The sequence below is a fragment of the Centruroides sculpturatus genome, unplaced genomic scaffold, assembly GCF_000671375.1.
Source record: "Centruroides sculpturatus isolate CEXI.00-Female unplaced genomic scaffold, Cexi_2.0 scaffold670, whole genome shotgun sequence".
Taxonomy (NCBI): Eukaryota; Metazoa; Arthropoda; class Arachnida; order Scorpiones; family Buthidae; genus Centruroides; species Centruroides sculpturatus.
In genome coordinates this window covers 259,778-281,329 of record NW_019384923.1, presented here as the reverse complement: position 1 = coordinate 281,329, position 21,552 = coordinate 259,778, and the positions used below count along the sequence as shown (strand labels likewise).

Genomic DNA, 21,552 nt, shown 5'->3' with positions numbered 1-21,552 from the left:
TCTCCGTTGCGTGTCGCTTCGCGTTGAATTTTCGTCGATGTTAAGCCTAACGAAGACTATTGTATCGTTAAAAATTATTTTTTTATTTTGTACAAACAAAATAAATTTATTGAAAAATATAAAAACAATAAAAAATTATACTTCAGATGTTAATTTAGTATCAAAAACGTAAAATATTTGAGTAGCCCGAGAAATAGCCGAAGATTGCAGCGCCACAGCACTAGCGAAAATTTAAATTTGCCGACTGGAATGCTTTCAGATAACAGACGTTTCGGATAACCAGCTTTTGGATAAACGACGCTCTACTGTATGACATTTATAGAAAAATATATTTCTTTGCATGTATAGTTAAAAAGAAATATATTTTTTTTATAAATGTCATATTTGTCCTGGCAATTTTTATTTATTGTAAAGTTTATTTGTATTGATGCTAATTTTGAAAATATGGGATGAAAATTTAATTGTAGCTTTTAAGAAAAATTATTTATTGAATACAATATGTTATCTGTGTCTTGAGTTACATAATATTTAAATCATTTTCTCAAAGTGTAACTTGTACTCCTGGGATACACAAAAGATCTTCATGTAACATATAGCAATTTTTGCTATGTACTGTACAAGTGACACAAGAATCATTATAAAGAAAAAATGCTTCAGTAACAAATTATTTTATTTACTTGTATTTATATTTCAATTAATTATATATTTTGTATGAATTCTCTTACTTAAGTTGTGATAAGTTCTACATTTGAGTACTCTGCAAAGTTTTTTTTTTGCAAGGAGGTAAAAAAATTTAAAAAAGGGTATGCAAAACTTTAGGAAACACTGATTTAAACAATAGAAATTGAATCACTTTTTATACAAACTGAAAGTTTTAATTATTACTTACAGTAATTAAGTAAAGAATGTAATAATATCAGGACCACTCAGAATTCTTATAAGTGGCCATGACAAAATTTTTATCTTTGGTCCACCTCTCCTCCTGAAATCTCAATGTATAATTAATAGAATTAAGTTTAGAATAGTCAATAAAACAAAGTTAACATTTTAATCAGAAATTTGAATATTCTGCATTAGCACTTTTCATTATTCCTTCAGAATTCTTCATATCTTTAAATTAGACCTCTTAACATCATGTACTCTTTCAATATATATACCCTTTGTGGATGGCCGTTAGTAATATAAAAGCATTTGGTCAATAACTAAAATTTTAACAATCAATTATATATACAGTAGACTCTCCCTTATAAAACAGGTTCATATAGTTTGGATTCCTATATGACAGCTAAAAAATTGCGACCATATTCATATAAACACGCTACAAAAACTCGTATAATTCGGTAAAACATCATCGCCGACTTGTGTCGTGACTGGATTGGTCGAATCTAGACCAATAACAGATATTGCACAAACCATTGAGTTTAAACGAGCAGCGGACCTACTAAAAACCATTTATTATTTCATGGCCATAAAAATTATATTTATATTAATGATGTCTCCAAAGTTCAGCAAAGTTTTTGCAAAAAAAAAGTAATTTATCAGGAAGCACGCAAGCACCATTCGATGCACTGCTCCACAACGAAAACAAGCTTAAGCAATGGCGTTGTCAAACAATGCAAACTTGGTAAGCAATCCTACAATTTTTTGTTTATAGCATAGTTTATATGGATTATTCCCAAAAAATTATACATATTTTGGAAATGTTGAGTCGAATTAGTCTAGAATCGGTTAATTTTATGGAAGAAAACCTTTCAAACAGCCATAGTCTGTAAACTGCATACGTGCCTGGCTGTGATTGGCTCATGCATTTAAGGACTCGTAGAAAATGAATTTCATAAAAACCAGAATGTATCTACTGTGTTATAGGGGGGTGACTGTATTTTCTTCAATATAACATTCATAATTATTTAAGGTGGTTGACATTTTTATAGAAAGTTTCAGTGCATTTTATTATTCTGAAGATTATGATTATTAGCTATTGTCGGGGTAAAATCGTCCAACATAAGATTTTCCGTGCTTTTCCATATTTTCAAACGAACGACGGTTGTCACCATGGGAACGCCGATCAGACAACTTTTGGAAACTCGATCGTGGATTGGCTGGAAGACATCGTACCACAAGCGGACGTCTTGTAGCACTACTAAGCGCTGATTGGTGGAATCCCATTTGCTTCAATCCGTATAAAAGGATTGAGTTTAGGCGGGAAGTTTAGTTTGCCTAGGACACATCAAGGGAACTCATGTTCATTCTAACTTTGCCTAAGCTTGCCTAGAAGATTGTTTCGTTTCGCTGTGTGGTAACTAACGTTGGAAGAAGTTCGTTGCAAGGTGTCCTTTTTGACGGACTTGTTGTGGTGGATTAAAAGTATTTGAACTTTGTTACACCTGACGTTTTGTAATTGTTGTTTGTGAACTTTTGTAACTGTACATACATTTTACTTGTAATATAAACATTTTGTGGAAATTAGTAACGTCTCGTATATTCGTCTTCTTGTGAATTTGACTGCTATCTATTTAATGTTTGTTGAAATTTTAAACAGCTAAGCGTATTTAAAAACCTCGTGTTTTAAATTGTAAAAATTGTTTACCACTTTATTTTTTATATTTACTATCAAAATTTTAGTTTACTTACATGTTTTGCAATTAACTATTTTTTCTATGATCTTGTTTTATGTGAAATATGGTAGTTCTATTGAAAATAATGCAATAGTATTTGTGCTTGTATAAGTTAAAGTTTTATAAGGTTTCAATGAAAAACTAGTTTAAATGTCTATATCCTATACAATTTATCAGATTTTCACAAAGTTTACATTATTTTACATCTTACTAAATTTACAAAAAATTTTTTTATTTGAAGATTAAAAATAATAATTGTACCAAAATACTGTACATGGTGTTTATAATTAAACTGGAGATATTTAATTATTTTTGAAGTGTAATTATTTTAGAGTTCTGTAGAAAGAACCAATGGCTTAAATGAATCCAAATTTGCATGCTTTCCTGATCATGGGATTTCAATTTTGCAAATATGGAGTTTATTTCCAAAATTTCCTAACAGAAATTTGGCACTAATGTTGCTGCAATTTGTATATTATGTAGATTGTGGAACAACTTCAGTGTTTATAGAAGTTACAAAGTGCATTCAATATGGATTTACAACAGGTCATGGTGCTTACATTACCCAATCACTCATTACTCATTGATGTTTAATATTAAAAAAGAAGCAATGAATTCTGATGTTTAAAGTTCTTGTTAAAAGGTTCTTTGAATGTTAATGATTTTTTACTTTAAGGAAATGAGAACTTGCAATCCCTTCTTGGATTCACATTGAAAACAGGTAGAAACAGTGAAACAGAGGAAGTTCCACTGTCTTAGTGGAATAGTAAATGGAGAATTCTCAAGGCAGCTGTAATGCTTGTTTGATATCATATCGATTGGATGTGCCCTATCCTACATTACAGAAAATTTTGCAGTGAATATTGCAGTTTTATCCCTACAGGATCTCTCACAGCCATAATTTGCTTTTAGGTGGTTATATACAGTGGAAATCATATGCCATTTCATTCATGATTCATGTCCTGGCAGATTCTATGGACTGATGAAGTCCATTTTTCTTGGTGTGGTGAACACTTATAACTTTTGTTTAGTTTGGAGAAAACTTTTCCATTTCCAACAAATTCCTTTGTATCAATCAAAAAACAGTTTGGTATGGATCCACAGCATTCTTATCATTGGACTGTATTTTTTGAAGATAACAGTGCATCTAGGTCATTGATATGTTCTGTCAATGCTATTAGGTATGGAGACATACATCAAAACTTTATTACCCCTACACAGCGACAAAGTTGTTCAATACCATAATATACAGCAAGATGATCACCCATCATATTAGTATCAGTATGCAAAGGTTATATTAGAGTGCCTCAGCACTTAGATGAAAGAGTGATTATCTGATCATTTCCAATAGTATGGTCCCCACAATTACCAAACTTGAACTCTCTTGTGATTTTTGGTTATAGGCATAATTGAAGAGCCTTGTTTATTAGGGTGATGTTCTTAATTTAGCTCTCTTAAAAGATATTTGAGACAACTGTACCTAAGTCAGATAAGTTTCACCATCAAGTACATTTTTCATTAAATGTATACTTTAGAACAGTGAGATGGAAGGCTCATACAGTAGAATTGTTAATCTGATATATCACTTACTTGAACATTATCATGTGTGCAATTTGACATGTAAAATTACCATATGTGACATAACCTAAAGAGAATTACAACTCAGAATCTGTAATTACCACACTAAATTGCAATAAAATCATTACATTTTACATCTTAATTTCTCTGTATTGCCTGAATTTCTTTGGCAATATGCTTAATGTGTAAATTGCAAAAACATTAGCACCAAATTTCCTGTATCAGGAAGTTTTGGAACTAAATTTTTTTATTTATAAAATTGAAATTCCTTGGTCAGGAAAGTATGTAAATTTGGATGCTTTTAAGCCATTAGTTCTTTCTACACAGAACAAGTATCTTCTTATACACAGGGAAGTTATAATTAAACATAATTATAACTTCCCTGTGTATAAATATAACTAATTTGGGAATATATTCCAATTTGTCCATTCAATTGTTAATTTTAATTTATGTAATTTTATTTATTCATTGTTTATGTAGATTATGTAAGTTAAAAATTATGCCATTTAAATTGTCATGTAAATTGAAGTCTTTTTTCTTGATACCCTTTCATTGTTAAAAATTACTGGAATAAAAGAATCTAAATTAATTTTAGAACAGACAAAGCTATCAAATTGACAGTTTTTCTGTTTTCTACATTGGAAGAATTGAAATTTCTAATTCTATCATTTTATATAATTATTAAAAAGTTTTAAATTTAAAAGTTAAGCAATTTTATAGGTATATGTATGTTTTTTAAAAAGTTAAACTGTCACTTTGATGGTTAAGAAAATAACACTCATTTTTCTGTTTTAAGAAACTTTCAAGAATTTTATCTTTAGTTAAATAAAAACTGATGTAATATCAATAATTTGAGTTTTCATTAACATATTTATATATTAGTATTCATTTTTGCTGCATTTTCAATGAAATATATAATCATTTTTAAACAGTTCACAGATTAGATGGTTGTTTTTCACATTTAATAATTTTTGAAATTTATATATTGCTATTAATAATTTGTACTATCTGATAAAGTTGTTTGTCAACTTATAAAATAAAGTTTTTAATTTAAAAAATTTATTATTAGAGTGCCTCCTGCTTGTAACCATGAAACTCGTGATCCTCATAGATGTCATTTTGGTAATTGCCCTCAATGTACACAGATTTGCAACAAGGTTTTGGAACCTTGTAAACATATTTGTAATTCTAGATGTCATATGGCAGTGTTGACATTAGTAACTCCTTCACAAGTAAGTTAATTTTTATAAACTTAAAATATTTACATTTTCTTAAAATAGATTAATAGAAAACAACAACATATTAAAGATTTTGAATAATAAATTCATTTACATAAATAAAATTTTTTGTTATTTAATAAGATAAAATAAGATGCAAATCATTAAACATTTTGTTTATTTATTCAGAAAAATGTGATTATTTTAAAAAATTATGATTAAAATCATTGCCTTGGACAGATTTGTCTAATCAATAATTAATAGTATTTAAATTTTATTAAAATAAATTTTTAAGAAATATATAGAATGAATTATAGATAAAATTAAAAGTTTGCAATTAATTTTTTTAAATTGATTATTATTAGTTTTGTAAATGTGATATATTATGCATTTAATGATAGTTAATGTATCAAGAAATTTAGTTTTAGAAATTGACTAAAAAAAATCATTTTTAATGGTTTTGAGGAATTTCATTCCTTTAAATATGAATAACATGCCATTTGAAAAATCAATGATATATTCAAAATAAAGTATCACAAATTTCTCAATATAAGAAAAGAAAATAAAGCAGAATTTTTTCAAAATTGATGATTGTGCAAAAGCAAATGGGAAAAGAAAGTTATGAAGAAAAGTGTATTGTATAAAATTTACATACAATATATGAAAAATATCTTGGAAAAATTATGCAAATTAAACTTTAATACTGATGATTTAATTTTTATAGAAATAAATCTAAATCATTAATTTGTAAAGTACTTACTACAAATTACTACAATATTCAAAATTTCCATACTGTTGTTATAGATTTTCTTAAAAACAAGTGACAGCATTTTTGTATGATTTTTTTCTGTATGTGGTTTGTTATTTCTATGTTAAAGTATGTGTCATACTTTATATCAGTAAATATGAAATTACAGTGGAACCTCGGTATACGTCTGCTTTAGAATACGTCCAATTCGGAATACGTCCTTGTTTAGACGAAACAAATTTTGCTCGGTATACGACTTTTGTTCGGTATACGACTTAATTCAATTATACGCGCCATCTATGAACAAGTAGCACTACCGGTGTACTACACTAGACTAGACGTTCGCGGTGCTACGGTTTATAACTTTCTTAAATTTCTTCTGATTTTAATTTGTAAGTAACATTTTATTATTTTTATTAATCATGAATTGCAAAAGGGCAACAGAAAAATAAAGAAATGACTAGAATCACAACGGAACTGAAAAAAGAGATTGTTGAGAAATATGAAGGTGGCACGCGTGTTCAAGATTTAACTGTTGCATTCCGTATTCCGAGAACGACGATATCGACAATCGTGAAAAATACATTATTAAATTTGCTAACGTTGCGAAAGGGGTTAAATCAATTTCTAAACAGAGATCGAAGACATTAGATCATGTCGAGAAATTGCTTTTGCTTTGGATAACTGAAAAACAGTGTGCCTGCGACAGCGTATCGGAAGAAATTATTTGCGAGAAAGTTAAAAGGATACATGCTGATCTCATGAAAAATCAAGCAGAAACTAGCGAGGAAAGCGAGGTGCTTAAAGCCAGCCATTTTTTTTACATGAGAACGGATTAATCATTTTTACATTACTTCTTATGGAAAAGGTTGGTTTGGTATACGTCCTATTCGGTATAAGTCCAAATATTGGGAACGGATTAAGGTCGTATACCGAGGTTCCACTGTAATATCATTGTACTGTACCATAGTAGATCCAAGTTAACAATGATGATGATAAAGAATGATTAAAGACTTTTAATTCTTTCATTATTTTTTGCTATTACATCTATTTTTATATATTTTGGCAGATTGATCCGAGCATTCTTTAAATTTCTTGTTAATTACTATATGAAATATGATATTCATCCTACAATTATTCCTATTTTCTTATAACTTTTTATTAGAATTCTTGCAATTCTCAAATCATTAACAATTACTTATGAGATCATTTGTTACATACACAAGAGTTTTGATTATATCCAAATGATCTTTATAACTTTCTATTATTGAGTTTCAATTTTCAAAATTGTAGATCTATAAATTCTCACTGATGTTCGTCTGTCTGTCCTTCCTTAATCTTGAGAACAGAGTTAGATAGATGAAAATCAAGACCAGATATGGAAAACTTAGGGGGCAAGAAAGCCCCAATTAACTATGTACAAAGTAGTTAGAACTGGAAGTCATGTTATTTCAATTCAAAAATTTTCTCCTGAGCAGAGTTAGATAGATGACAGATATGGAAAGTATAATGTATGTGAGCAAGACACCACTAATTTGAGGTGAAGAGCATATATTTTAAATTAAATAAATAAAAAATATGATTGTCACAATGCCAGGCTGCAATTTTTAATGTTACAAATAATTATTTATTATAAATTACAGTGTTGTTTTTTACAATGCTATTCAGTATTTCCAGTTTGCACAGAAATCCTATATATTTTAAGACCAGAATTGAGTATAACAATAATTTATGTCAGACTATTGAAAGAATTGCTAATCTCTATGTTGAGGAAGTTAAAAGGTTGCAATGGCATTCAGTTGCATTGTATAAAAGATGAGAAAGATTACTATTAGGGTCTAGCAAAATTTACAAATAATTATAGCACAGAACAAAAATAAAAATATATTGAACAGAAAAATTAATAGTATTATGATTGATCCATGATAACAGATTTTAAAAAATTATAAAAACTCTAATTTTTACAAGTTAAGACCAAAATATTTTAGATTAAGACCTTTCCATTTCACATATTTATAATCACATCTAGAATGAACTAATAGAAAAAAACTAAAAATGGAATTTTTAAGATTATATTTTGTAAACTATATGCTGGCTAGTGTTTTGAGACTTACAGCCATGGATCGTCCACATAAAATTATGATAGTTTGTTTTGTATAACTTTATAAATGTATTTTATACTTGAGGACAAAAATTGTTTTATTTTTTTTATAGTTGACTTGTTTTTTTTATAAGATTCTATAAACATAAATGAAACTTGTGGACTTGTTTAATACATGTTTCAAATTTCTCAAACTTAGCTATAATATTAAGTTTCACATGAGTCTAACATAATATAAATAATAAAAATTTTGTATTTCAATGGAAAATCATATTCCATACTGTGGTGCACAACAAATAGTTGAATACATGTTCTGATATGTAATTTGAATTGATTTAAGTGCTGTTCTTTATTTAAATTATACTAATGATCTAAACATAATAAAATGTCTTAAAAAAACATTTTATTACAATTATGAGTACATCTCTGTACTATTTAAAGCTTTAACAACTAATTGATCTTGATTAAGTTGAGTAATTTATCACTAAGAAAATGATTTATTTTGTTAATTTAAATATAAAAATAACATAAGGTATCAAAAATATTTTATATGAAATATTATTTTCATAATAGAACAAACTTAGAACAAGTTATTTTGCAATATAATAAATTATTTGTAACTTATTTAACAGCAGATATTGATGAGGAAAAAATGATCAGATATCTTCCTTGGAGCTAATTTTTATTTAGTCAATTATTACACCAACAATGTTAAAGATTTGGATTATAGAGAGAACTTTAATTGCATATTTTGTGTGATTTTTAACTTCTGTAACAATTTTTTTTATATATAACTTAGTATTATTTTATCATCATCTATTTCAGGGATGGGCTGCATGCAACCCGCAGTAATATTTTTTGCAGCCTGTGTTGCATAAAATATGAATAAATATATAATTTCTTAGCTTAAGGAAGTATGCAGAAAAAATTCAAATGTTATTTTATACAACTTATGTAAGTGAATAGTTTTTCCACAATGAATTTAGTAAAAATTAAAACAAGAAACTGGCTAACAGATGCATCAAAACTAATTTAAAACTAGCAGTAACTAATATTTAACCAAATATTTCCGATATGTTAACATCAATTCCAGAAGCTAAATTAAGTATAACTATGCTAATTTATAATTATATATAAATAAATAATTGTGATTTAATGACTTTTTTTTTTTCCTCTTTTCTCTTGTATCAGTTCAAAAGTTTTGAAATGAGGCCCTCGCATCAGTTCAAATGAGGCCTTCGCATCAGTTCAAAAGTTTTGAAATGAGGCCCTTACATAGAAGAAGGTTGCCCATCCCTGATTTATTTGAATATTAGAATATATAATTTTTTTTAAATTCTGATAATTTTTCTAAAAAAATAGCAGAACAATAAGTTTTAATTATAATATATATAAATGTGTGTGTAATAAACTTTAAATTAATTATCTATTATAATAAATTTATGAAATTTTCTATATAGAAAAGAGCTGGTCCTTGGGAACCAGCTCCAATGCCCTATACAGAAATCCAAGATCAACCTTGTCCTCCTTGTATGGTTCCTATTCCAGTTACATGTTTAGGAGGTCATGAGGTTTGTAAATACTTAATTTTGTATTTTATACATGAATATAATTTTTCAAAAAGTTTTCTTAAATCTATTAATTATCTAGCAACATCTTATATATTAATATATAATAATCATATATAATTAGAAAAAATTTAATAGCAGTACAGTAACAGTAATGAAATTTTTGAATCAAATTTAGTTTCATTAAACTATTGATAATTTAAAAAATCATTAAATATTATTTTATAGGTAGAATTCAATAATCTAAATTATATAATTTTGTATACAATAAAGAAATTTAAATATTCATTTCTGCAGACACACAATTTTCCATGTTCTGAAGTTCGTCCTTGGTCTTGTGGTAGAAAGTGTGGACGTTTATTGACATGTAGTAACCATACTTGTTTGCAAGAATGTCATAAAGTGGAAAATCCTAAAAGTTCATACGAGGTTAGTTCTAATGCAACATTATATTAAATGTTTTTAATATACTTCTGAATATACAGGGTGTTTTGAAATTCCTATTACGAACTTATATGATAGATTCCATAAGAAAAACTAAAAATGTTTAGTAACATTTTACAAATAAAGCCTTTATTAAGGAGTTATAGATCTTCCTGGCCTTGGATTTTCTTTGGTTGATATTTGCCATTTTTAAATTTTCTATACCATTTATATACCTTTGAACAAGATATGATAGTATCCTCAATTTGGTGTTTGCAACATTTTAAATGTTTCTGCACTGCTTTTTTTCAAATTTCCAACAAAATTTAATGTAGATTATTATATCAAACATATTTAAAACCAAAAATCACAAAAACTACATAGCTGTTATTCAACTGCTACTTGAATACTAATTGTTAAATTAATACAAAACGCAAGCAGTTTATAGCAGGAAGTTGGCAATGCCTCCCCATCACAACAAAATTTCTGATGTTGATTCTAATGCTCTCTGTGGTACAAGTCATTAAACTTTGTAATTACACCTTGTAGTTTCTGGGATAACTTTGGGTACGTTTGTAAAGTCAAACGAGTTAAATGTGTTAGTAACGAATCATTCGAATAGTAGTAGTCTCGCTCAGTGCGCATGCTCTACGGTGATGACGTTTCAAACAAAACTCTAAGTTCATGAAGGAAAGAGTTAGTTCACTTCGTTAAGAAAATGGCAGCTGGCGATATCAATGTTTCTAAGTCTATTCGAGAGTTTAAACTGAATTAAAAGGTGAAATGATAGAAATAACTGTCCACCTGAAGCAATCTAAGAAAAATATTTCGGATAAGGCTATACTAGCAACATTCATATCTTCAATTTTAGAAACAGCCATTTAGTTACAAACAAATCATTTGAAAAGTCTAATGAAAAAAGAATAATGATGATGTTATTCTCATTTAACTCGTTCAACTTTACGAACGTACCCTTTAAAAGCATTCATATCTTTGTAAGCTTAAAGATGCTTGAATTGCTGCCAAGCAAAAATGGATGGTTTGCTGTTTAAAATATTTATTTTCATATAAGTAGTATTTTTATATGAGGACTTCATATGCTTTGAAAGTTTTACAAAATGTTAAAGAACAGGTTGATGTTTTAAATTAAATAAATCTGTAATTTTTTTTCATTAAAAAGAAGGAAATTAGTGATTTAAGTAATTTTACTAATGAAAAAATTATTCTAATTTGAAAATGATATTTATTCATATTTAAAATTAGAATGTGATTCAATTCTTTATAAATATTTTTTGTACTATAAAAATCAAAAATAATATGAGGCAAGATATTATCTACTATATAAAGCTGAAAAAAATGGGCATTTTCTGTCACAGTATGCCAAAAATGGCCACTAGGGGTTCCCTTAGCTATTATTTAAATTAACAATAAATTCAGTATATTATTATTTTTATTTTATAATTTAGTATGCCCTGATGCTTGTATCGAGCCTTTCAATTATATAAAGCTGAAAAAATGGCAGCATGCCAAAAACGGCTACTAGGGGTGCCCCTAGCAATTATTTAAATTAAATTAACAATAAAAATTATTTTATATTTTTACAGTATAATGTTCAGTATATTATTTTTATTTGTAATTTAGTATGCCACGATGCCTGCGTCAGGCCTTTTGACTTGTCATAGCTGAAAAAATGGCAGCATGCCAAAAACGGCTACTAGGGGTGCCCCTAGCAATTATTTAAATTAAATTAACAATAAAAATTATTTTATATTTTTACAGTATAATGTTCAGTATATTATTTTTATTTGTAATTTAGTATGCCACGATGCCTGCGTCGGGCCTTTTGACTTGTCATATATTTTGTAAATAAGTAAACTCTGAAACTTTCTACTTAACACTTAATATAAAAACAAAATATGTTATTGTTATGTGCTTATACATTTTATGCACACAAAAATTACCATTAATATGAGTTAAAGTTAATAAAAGGCATTGGAACATTCTTCATAATCATTAGGATTATGTTAATGGATTTTTATTTTATGTAAATCAGAAATATAATAATAAAATTTAAAGTAAAAACATATGAAATATATTAATACATCATTTATAAAATTTAGTTTAATATAAATAAATCATACACTCATGTTTGTAAAAATTGCAACACCATATCTCCCCATGTTCTTTCTAAAATTGTAATTTTTTGTGGAAAAATAAATTTTATAAATATTCTATAAATAAAAAATTTAACTCAGGCCATTTCACATTGGTCCTTCATACAGGCAAGCCTCAAAAAGTACTATTACCTATTTAAAGGAATCATGCAAATAAACTGAAACATACAGAAAATGAAAAACAGAATAGGGCATGCAAATATTCAGAATATCAGCGTGATAGAATATGCTTGGACCTCTGAACAGTTGTGTTAGCTGTATAAATAGAGGGCAGTAACGAAAAGTTGGAAGTAATGTATCATTGCTTGCCAGTGGTAAAAATTTCATGAGAAGTCTCCATGCCTCGTTGACAACAAAGGGTGTCATATGAGTAGGTTACAGAGCTTGGGCAGGGGTGAATGATCAGTCTGCATGAAGGAGGATTTTTTTATTGTAAAATTGCAGTTTGTGTGAGGCATAATGCCATGATAGTGATGCAAGTGTGGAAGCAGTGGGCTGAAGAGTACCAGAATTGCAGATCTGGTGGTGGATAATGAAATGTTATGTCAAAATGGAATGACAAATACCTCATTCTCATGACAATTACAGACCATACAGCTTCATCTTGACAGTTGGTACAACATTGAAGCACTTCTACAGGTATGCCATTGTCTGCATCCACAGTTCGCCGATGTCTTCTCTACCATGGATTGCAAGCAGGTATTCCTTTGTGCAGGATTTCTCTGATGCAAAACCATTGACATCTGTAGCTACATTGGGCTCATCAACACAGCCACTGGCATGCCAATTAGCAACTAATCATCTTTTCTGATGAATCCTGCTTCAGTTTGGAGTACAACAATGGCCAAGTGTGTATTAGACACTGTGAATACCATCTTCCACATTATCTAGCATCATACTTGGCAATCGTAAAGCTTGATGGTCTGGGGCACTATTGGATATCATGGGCAATCGTGGCTGCTCAGAATTGCAAGTACTCTCAACAGCATCTGCTACATTAAGGAAGTTGTGGAGCCCAAAGTCATACCCTTTCTTCAATGCATTCCTGGAACTGTATTTCAACAGGATAATGCCTGTCCTGTTGAAATACTGCTCTAGGAATCTGGAATACTGAGAAGTCTAAAACATTCCTAGCAACATGTGGACAGATATGTTACTAGGAATGTTTTAGATGACTTCTCAGCATGACAAATACCACTTCCTTCTTGGCCTGCCCATTCACCTTACATGTTGCCCATTGAACATGTCTGGGATTTCATTGGTTGGAAACTTGCTGGTGACACTCACCCTGCAGCCAATACAGATGAACTTTTGGTTCCGACAGAAGCAATCTAGAATGCTATTCCTGAGGTAGACATTCAAAACCTGTTTGATTCAATGCTATGTGTAGAAGCTCTTATTGAATTGAGTGGCAGCTTTAAGTACAGGTAACCCCCGTATAACACGGTAGTTACGTTCCAAAAAATTGCCGTGTTATGCGAATCCGTGTTATCCGAAACAAAGAACTAATGCGAAAAAGAGGGTTAGGTTCCAAAAATTAAAAAACATGCTAGTATATTTTCATAATTAAGATAAATATCTTCATTAAAATTTTTTTAAGTGATACATATTAATATAAATTAAACAATGTTTTCTTCGTCATCACTAAAAACACTATTAATTAACCGAGAGCATTTTCTTTTTGGCAAGTTATCCTTATCCTCTAAGCATTTTTCTGCATTATATTCAGATCCATGCTTTACCTTTTGCAAAAAGTATGTAATTTTAGATTGCTTGCTTCTAGTTAAAAGGTCTTTATAAATTTCCTTATATGGTGCTAAGCACTTATGAAGAATAAAGAAAGTATGGAATAAGGGAAAAACATTCGGCAACATCAGAAGCAGAAGCATCGCAATCTGGCAACATTGAAACAAGTTTCGAGAAGGACCACGTGTATCGACAGAAGGCGAGAAAAGAAAATTTACATACTTAAGTAATAATAGTTCACGAAAATAATAATTTTCGTGAACTATTATTACTTAAGTATGTAAAAATTTATTACATTTCATGTTGTACGAGGGTTTTACCCAATTCTTGAACCGTGTCAGAGTGAATCCGTGCTATAAAAGTACCGTGTTATACGGGGGATGGTACCAATTCTTGAACCGTGTTAGAGCGAATCCGTGCTATAGAAGTACCGTGTTATACGGGGGTTACCTGTACTGAATTTTGGCATGTAATATTGTTTGATTGCTCTGTAAATTTAATCATTTCTTTGAATCACTACATGTTACAAGTGGAATAAATTTCATTCATTCATATTCAAAATTGTGTAAATATTCAGCTAAATTTATAATTAGTAAAATTTTTATATATTCAAAATTTTAAAAAAGCAATTCCATTGAATTACAAACCTTTTTAAATTTTATTTAAAATGGTTTTTTTCCTAAAATATTGTGTTGAAGATTAGGTGACAAAAAATAATTTTCTTTAAGATTTCTGCAGTTAAGCCATAACTTGACATTTATTTAACTTTTTACCTTTCTAATTTTTTTAATAATTTGTTATAGAAATACTTGTAAGAATTCACATATGATGAATGAACACTTTCAAAAATTTTTAATAACAAGATTATAATACTCTTAATAAACTGAATGATTGCAAGATGATAAAAAGTGCATGCCAAACAAAATTTTATGATAATGAATAAAATATCCTAATTTTTAATCAGTTCAATAAATTTGTTTACATTTCAAAATAATTTTATATATTATTATAATATACATACTAAGCAATAATAAGAGTTTAATAATGAATATCAAATTACATAGGCTGGAGATAGTTGCCAAACATGTGAAGAGCCTTGCATGTTACCAAGACCTGATGGCTGTACCCACCCTTGTAAAAAACCTTGTCATCCTAGTCCCTGTTCAATTTGTAATCAACATCTTCGACTTCGTTGCCATTGTCAACTGAACTTTTTATATATTGTTTGTTTTGAATGGACTAGTGCTAATGACCAAAGAAAAATGGAAATGTTATCATGTCAAAATAGATGCCCCAAAGAGGTAAGTTTATGTTAAGTTTATTATTTGTTGTCTATAAATATAGTGTGATTGTAATTTATGCAGCCTTTACAGAATTTTTAAATAATGTGATCTTATAATACATGGCAATAAATGGATTTTTATGTGTAATAATTAAAATAGCATGTATATTCTTGCAAGGTAAAAATAATAATAATCTTACACATTTGACCAACCAATAATGAAAGAAGTCAAAAGATTGCAATAAGACTTTTTTCCAGATTCTGTATCTAGAAAGAAATGTTGCTCATTATATGATGTTTATAGAAGTTTATCTGTATTCTGTTTTTCTATGTACAGTATTTTAAATCACACTTTTTGTAAAAATATTTTTAGTCATATTCTACATAAAAATTTTCTTATTTGTCGAAACCGTGTCGTCTTCTTGTTTCTTCTAATTCTATGTCACGACTTGGCTCAAGGAAAAAAGATTCACTCAAGAAAAAAATTGGTACAAAAGAAAATTCAAGGAAAGCTATGAAATTACTACAGACAAAAATAATATTAACAAGAACCTAAGCATTGATATTCATAAAAACTGGCTACAATTATTAAAATAGAATGTTTATACAGTCGCAGGTGAGGCTGTGTGCAGCACTCCGGGAAGTGACACATTACAAGTTACGAGGCATGTGGGGGAGGCCGTCAAGTTGGGAGAAGAGGGGAGGGGAGGGGAGTGGGAAGTACGGAAGGTGCCTGACTGATACTGTATACACAAGTCACAACCTATCAATGTAATAGACTGAAGAGGGGCAAAAGCCTGAAATGCGTATCTGTATGAATTAAAAGTGGATGATGAAATTATTTGTCAAGTGTCGATAAATGCACCAAGTTGTGACATAGAATTAGAAGAAACAAGAATAAAAATTTTCATTAAAAAATTCCTTTAATATCATTTTATTTAGGTTAATTATTAATTTATCTCAATGAAATAACCTTACAAGTTGTTAGGCTAATAATTTGTGTATATAAAGAATGTATCTCTCAAATTTTAATATATTTCTTAAACTGGTTTTAATTTATGTTAATCCTTGTTTATGTAACATTTCAAAAATATTCTCAAATTAAAATATCAAGTTTTTCATTATTATGCTGTCATGATTTATATGAAATTGCAGTATTAATTTGATTAAATATTGATTTTAGATCATACTTATTTAGGTTGAGTTTTATTTTGCAGTTAAAATTTTCACAATTATTTATATACTGATATTTAATTTTTATAATAATTTAAAACTTTCTTAAGACAGAGAGAAATAAAAAGGAATCATTTTATATAGACTATTTTAACAAGAAGTGCTGATGTTTATTACAAGTTTAATCTAGTCATGTAATTTATACTACAGTTAAAAAAAACATTCACTGGTGATGGGACAAGATAGACATGTGGAGACATTTTAGTATTCTTCAATGTATATATTTTTTAAAAGTTGTACAATTCATTCAAACATAAATAAGTATGACTTTGATTCTGTTTAACATACATCTAGGCTACATTGGAAGTGGTATGATAAAATACTTTTTTGTTTGTCAGTTAAGATTTTCTAAGAAAGACAGTGATTCCTTTCTAGAAACAAAATTGTTGACATTTTTCTATTCTTAAACATAAAAACCAGTCTTTATGACTGAGATTTGCAATATTGTAAGGATTACATCACAGATCATCTTATGATAAAATTTTTATCTATGCTATCATGCAAATTCTTGTAGTTTTTATATGAAATGGTGACAATTTGGCAGCTTAAAATAGCCAAGATAAATTGAATTTAGCTTCAGTTAGTATTATTTATTAACCATGCAAACAAATGATAATTAGTAATATGCAAACAAAAATATATTAAATTCATTTGAAAATATGTGAAAGTTAGTTAGAAAAAGTAAATAGTTTGCAAAAATATGAATAGAATTCTCTTATTGGGAAAATTGTTAGCAAATTATATCTTTATAATGTTATGATTTTAATTTTAAAGTATTATAATAAAATAGAAATAATTTGCAATGAAACTTAAACAATATATGAGTGTTCAAAAATAATTTTATTTTCCTATTTACCCATAGTTGTCATGTGGTCATCGCTGTCCTCAAACTTGTCATCCCAATGAGTGCCCACCAAATGAAGTATGCAAGAAGAAAGTCACTGTTCGATGTTCTTGCAAACGAATCAAACGTGAATATTTATGTAATGTGGTTACATCTAATAATATCACAATTGAATGTGATGAAGTATGTAAGGAATTACTGGAAAAGGAAAGGGCAGCATTACTAGAAGAGGAAAAGAGAAGAAAAGAAGAGGAAGAGAAAAAACAACAAGAGGAATTAGAAGAATTTAAACGGAAAATGGAGGGAAAGAAAAGAAGACCAAAGAAAGTAAAAGAAATAGAAGACAAAGTTCCTTGGTGGAAAAATCATTGGAAGAAAATAGTTATAGTTTTAGGTGGAGTAGCAATTAGTGTATTTATAACTCATGTTATAAAATTTTCTAACTAAAAATAGCACTAAGGAAAAACATAGATATAAAACTCAATTAAAATTTAATTATGTTAAGTTTTAAAAGGAAATTTACAAAAATATAGTTTGAAAATAAGGTAACATTAATGGAACAATAAATTTTAAATTTCAATTTATCTTATTATTTAAAAAGTGATATGTTATCATTTTAAATCAAATACAGTTTTAAAAATAAAACAAAAAATTTGTTTTTCAAAAAAAATATACTCTACTAATCAACATATTTTACTTTATAATGTATATAAACAATTTTTAAATCATGCACCATAGGAGAATAAGTATCTTTCATATATAATCCAATAACTTAAATATCTGCTGTAGAGAAAGATATTTTGTATGTGATATAATATAACAAATATTGATATTCATGTTATCTATAAATCAAGTAATCAATCAAATCTGAATATTTATTTTAAACAATTTTTAATTCTGTGAAAAATCCATATTACATTTTTTACTATAATTCAAATTTGAGGAATTTATTATTTAAAAAAATAAAAAGATCAGTTAATTGTATAATTGTTAGAAAAAAATAGTTTCAAATGTATAAGGAAAGGAATTAGAAATTTAATTTCTTTGAAAACAATCTTATTGCAAATAATCTTATAATGCAAATAATTTCTATAGGAGCATTTTTTAATTAAAAATCAGTTTTTAAAATATTTATATTATTGACAAAATAATAGCTTTTACTATTATTTTAAACACACATGATTTATTTTTTTATATGCATAAAAATATGAATAATTATTTTATCTAGTATTATTTACTGAAAATAGCATACAAGAATATACTTTAAAATGAAAACTTTGCTTTTTTATTATTTTTTTTTTTAGTGCAAATTATCACAATATATTCATTGTTATTTGACAATATTACTATACAAACAAAATAATTATATCTTTTGTTTGATTTTACTATAGTAGTAAATATTTATAGATATTTTTGAATTATTAATTGCTTAATTATAAAAATCGATGATGATAATTCTCATATCTCTAGTGACAAGTTTATCATTATGATAAAAATAGCTTGACAAAATTCAATAGTGTGTTTATTATTGGTTACTAACATCAATATAACATAGATGATATAATTAAACAGTTTCTTACATATAAATATATTGAATTTACTCAGATTATCCAATAATTCAATATCATGAGAATTCAATATCAGATCTGCTCTTCCAAACTATTTCCCTTCTATGGTACATGATTAAGAGAATGCAGCTTGTATCAATATATGATAGCAGCATACAGTGATTATAGATTATATATACAGTACATAATTGTAATTGCATTATCGATTATGAGATATATTGCTCAAAATTGGATCATATCTTTAATGATTAATTAGTTTAATAATACAATAATCAATTTATACAAAACCTTATTGCTAAATTTAAAGTTTGTATGTGAAGTTTTCACTTCAGTAGTTTGCAGCAAATTTGGTTAATTATTGGTCTCTGGTCTTCAGTTTTTTCAGAAAATTTGAGTGAATAGGTGGAAAAAACTATATTTGAAAAATAAAATTAAAACAGAATTTTTGCTATTGTCATTTATTTGAGTTGTTGTTTGCTATTAATTGTAATTAGAACTAAAATGGCGCTTTAATTTTTCACTTGCTTAATATAAACAAAAAATAAATTGCTGTTTTTGTAAATTGCAATAAATTGTTTTTTAATTTTTATAAATTAAAGAAAATTAAATCGTATGAAAGGAAATGTATATACAAGCAGTTTAATAAGATAGCTGCATAATCAGTGGTGATATTCGAAATATTTAACAAAGGGTTCGCTAACAGAAAATTTTTCCTTAACAATTTTTTTTCGCTTAAATGGTGCATTAGCAACATTAGCGCAAAAACTGACCTTAAGATATCCATATAAATAAAAAAGATATATATTACACGCGATGATAAAACTGACATAACTACGCGGCAAGTCACGAACACCGACAAAGTGGAAGTTTTGGTTAGAAATAAATACAATACTTTTTCTTGCGATATATCTAATAATAGACAGATGTCATCGTCTCTCGAAATACAATATCTTTTTTATTTCGCTGTCGATAGCCCGACACGTGTTCCGCAACCATTTTGTATTTTCTCGCCCGCTGCCACCTTGACCGCTCGGCCATACGGCGAACGGGGTATAAGGCTCTAGTTTAGTAGTGTTACAAAGTATAATACGTATATTTTAATATATTTTTTAAAAGAAACAAAACCACTGAGAAATGTTACATGTGTTTAACAAGGTTCGGAAAACTTTGAAAATGTTAACAACGGGTTCGGCCGAACCTGTGCGAACCCGCTGAATATCACCACTGGCCATAACTAAACAAGTAAATAACAAAATGAATTGATTACCAAAAGTTAGGTACAAACATGTTACTTTCGACATAATCACCGTGAAGATTGAGGAATTTGTCATATTTGTGGACGAGCTTTTTCATCCCCTTGTCATAGAATGTTGCCGTCAGTGAATTAAGATGGCCTTAACAACGTTGTTTTCAAGAAAGTCATTAGTGTCAAACCTCTATCCCGCTAGCCACGTTTTCAATTCAGGAAAGAGGTAGAAGTCTTCACCACCTTTAAGCATCCAGCGTATAGCCACGATGTAGCCCCGAGTGACTTCCACTTTTTTCCTGAACAGAAAAAGTGGCTAGGAGAGCAATGGTTCGAGACTAATGACGATCTTCAAAACAACGTTAGGGCCCATATCAAGTCATTGGCGGCAACATTCTATGACAAGGGGATGGAAATGCTCGTCCACAGATATGACAATTTCCTCAATCTTCACGGTGATTATGTCGAAAAGTAATCTTGTTTTACCTAACTTTTGGTAATAAATTCATTTTGTTATTTATTGTCTTTTTTTATGGACCATCGGAGGTTGTAAAAACCCTACGTACTTGGAGCCCAGTAAATTTTTCTCCGGGTCCGGCAACCTCTCTCGACGCCTCTGCGTATTCTTTACGTATTTCTCCACAATGTGATAAACTTTTGTTTTATATTAATACAATCAACAAATTAGTTGATTGTATTAATCAATCATCAATCAATTAAAAAGACTTTAATACAAAAATCAAACGGTTTAAGATATTATTACAATTAGGGAAATGAATTTGCAAAACATATGACAAAATTGTACTTACTTATTAGTGCAATCTAAAGATTGGTGACACTTTGAATTACATAGCAATTGGTTTTTGCAACAAGCACGCCTATTTGTGGTACATTTAGATTTGCAGTCACATTTTCTGAAACCCTGCCCAGTACCAAGGGATTGTTTTATTGCTGTTTGACGTAAAGATATTTCTACAGCAGAGACATCCACCTTCTTTCGTTAAAAATTTCTCTTTGCAAACACGGATCACCCTAGTTAATCTGCAGATTACCTACGTAATGTGCACATTAACGGATTTCGAGCTTTAGCGGTAACATATACACAGAATTCTAGTCTGAAACAAATGTAAAAAATCAAAAAAACATATGTTTTTTGATGTTTTTTAAATTTTAGGTTAAAAATCTATAAAAATTACTTTTGTCTACAGA

At 28.5% G+C, this 21,552-nt stretch overlaps 1 protein-coding gene across 1 annotated transcript in view; it reads left to right on the top strand.

Annotated features, from left to right (window-relative positions):
• The window catches only part of LOC111631886 (NF-X1-type zinc finger protein NFXL1-like), a 64,627-nt gene extending 45,965 nt beyond the window's left edge, over nucleotides 1-18,662 (top strand). The window contains exons 12-16 of the mRNA XM_023376222.1: nucleotides 5,263-5,425; nucleotides 9,720-9,830; nucleotides 10,125-10,256; nucleotides 15,235-15,471; nucleotides 17,548-18,662. Of these exons, the coding sequence (XP_023231990.1) occupies nucleotides 5,263-5,425; nucleotides 9,720-9,830; nucleotides 10,125-10,256; nucleotides 15,235-15,471; nucleotides 17,548-17,976 (1,072 nt within the window). The 3' untranslated portion in view covers nucleotides 17,977-18,662. The remainder of the gene's footprint in view (nucleotides 1-5,262; nucleotides 5,426-9,719; nucleotides 9,831-10,124; nucleotides 10,257-15,234; nucleotides 15,472-17,547) is intronic.
• The last annotated feature ends 2,890 nt before the right edge of the window (nucleotides 18,663-21,552 follow it).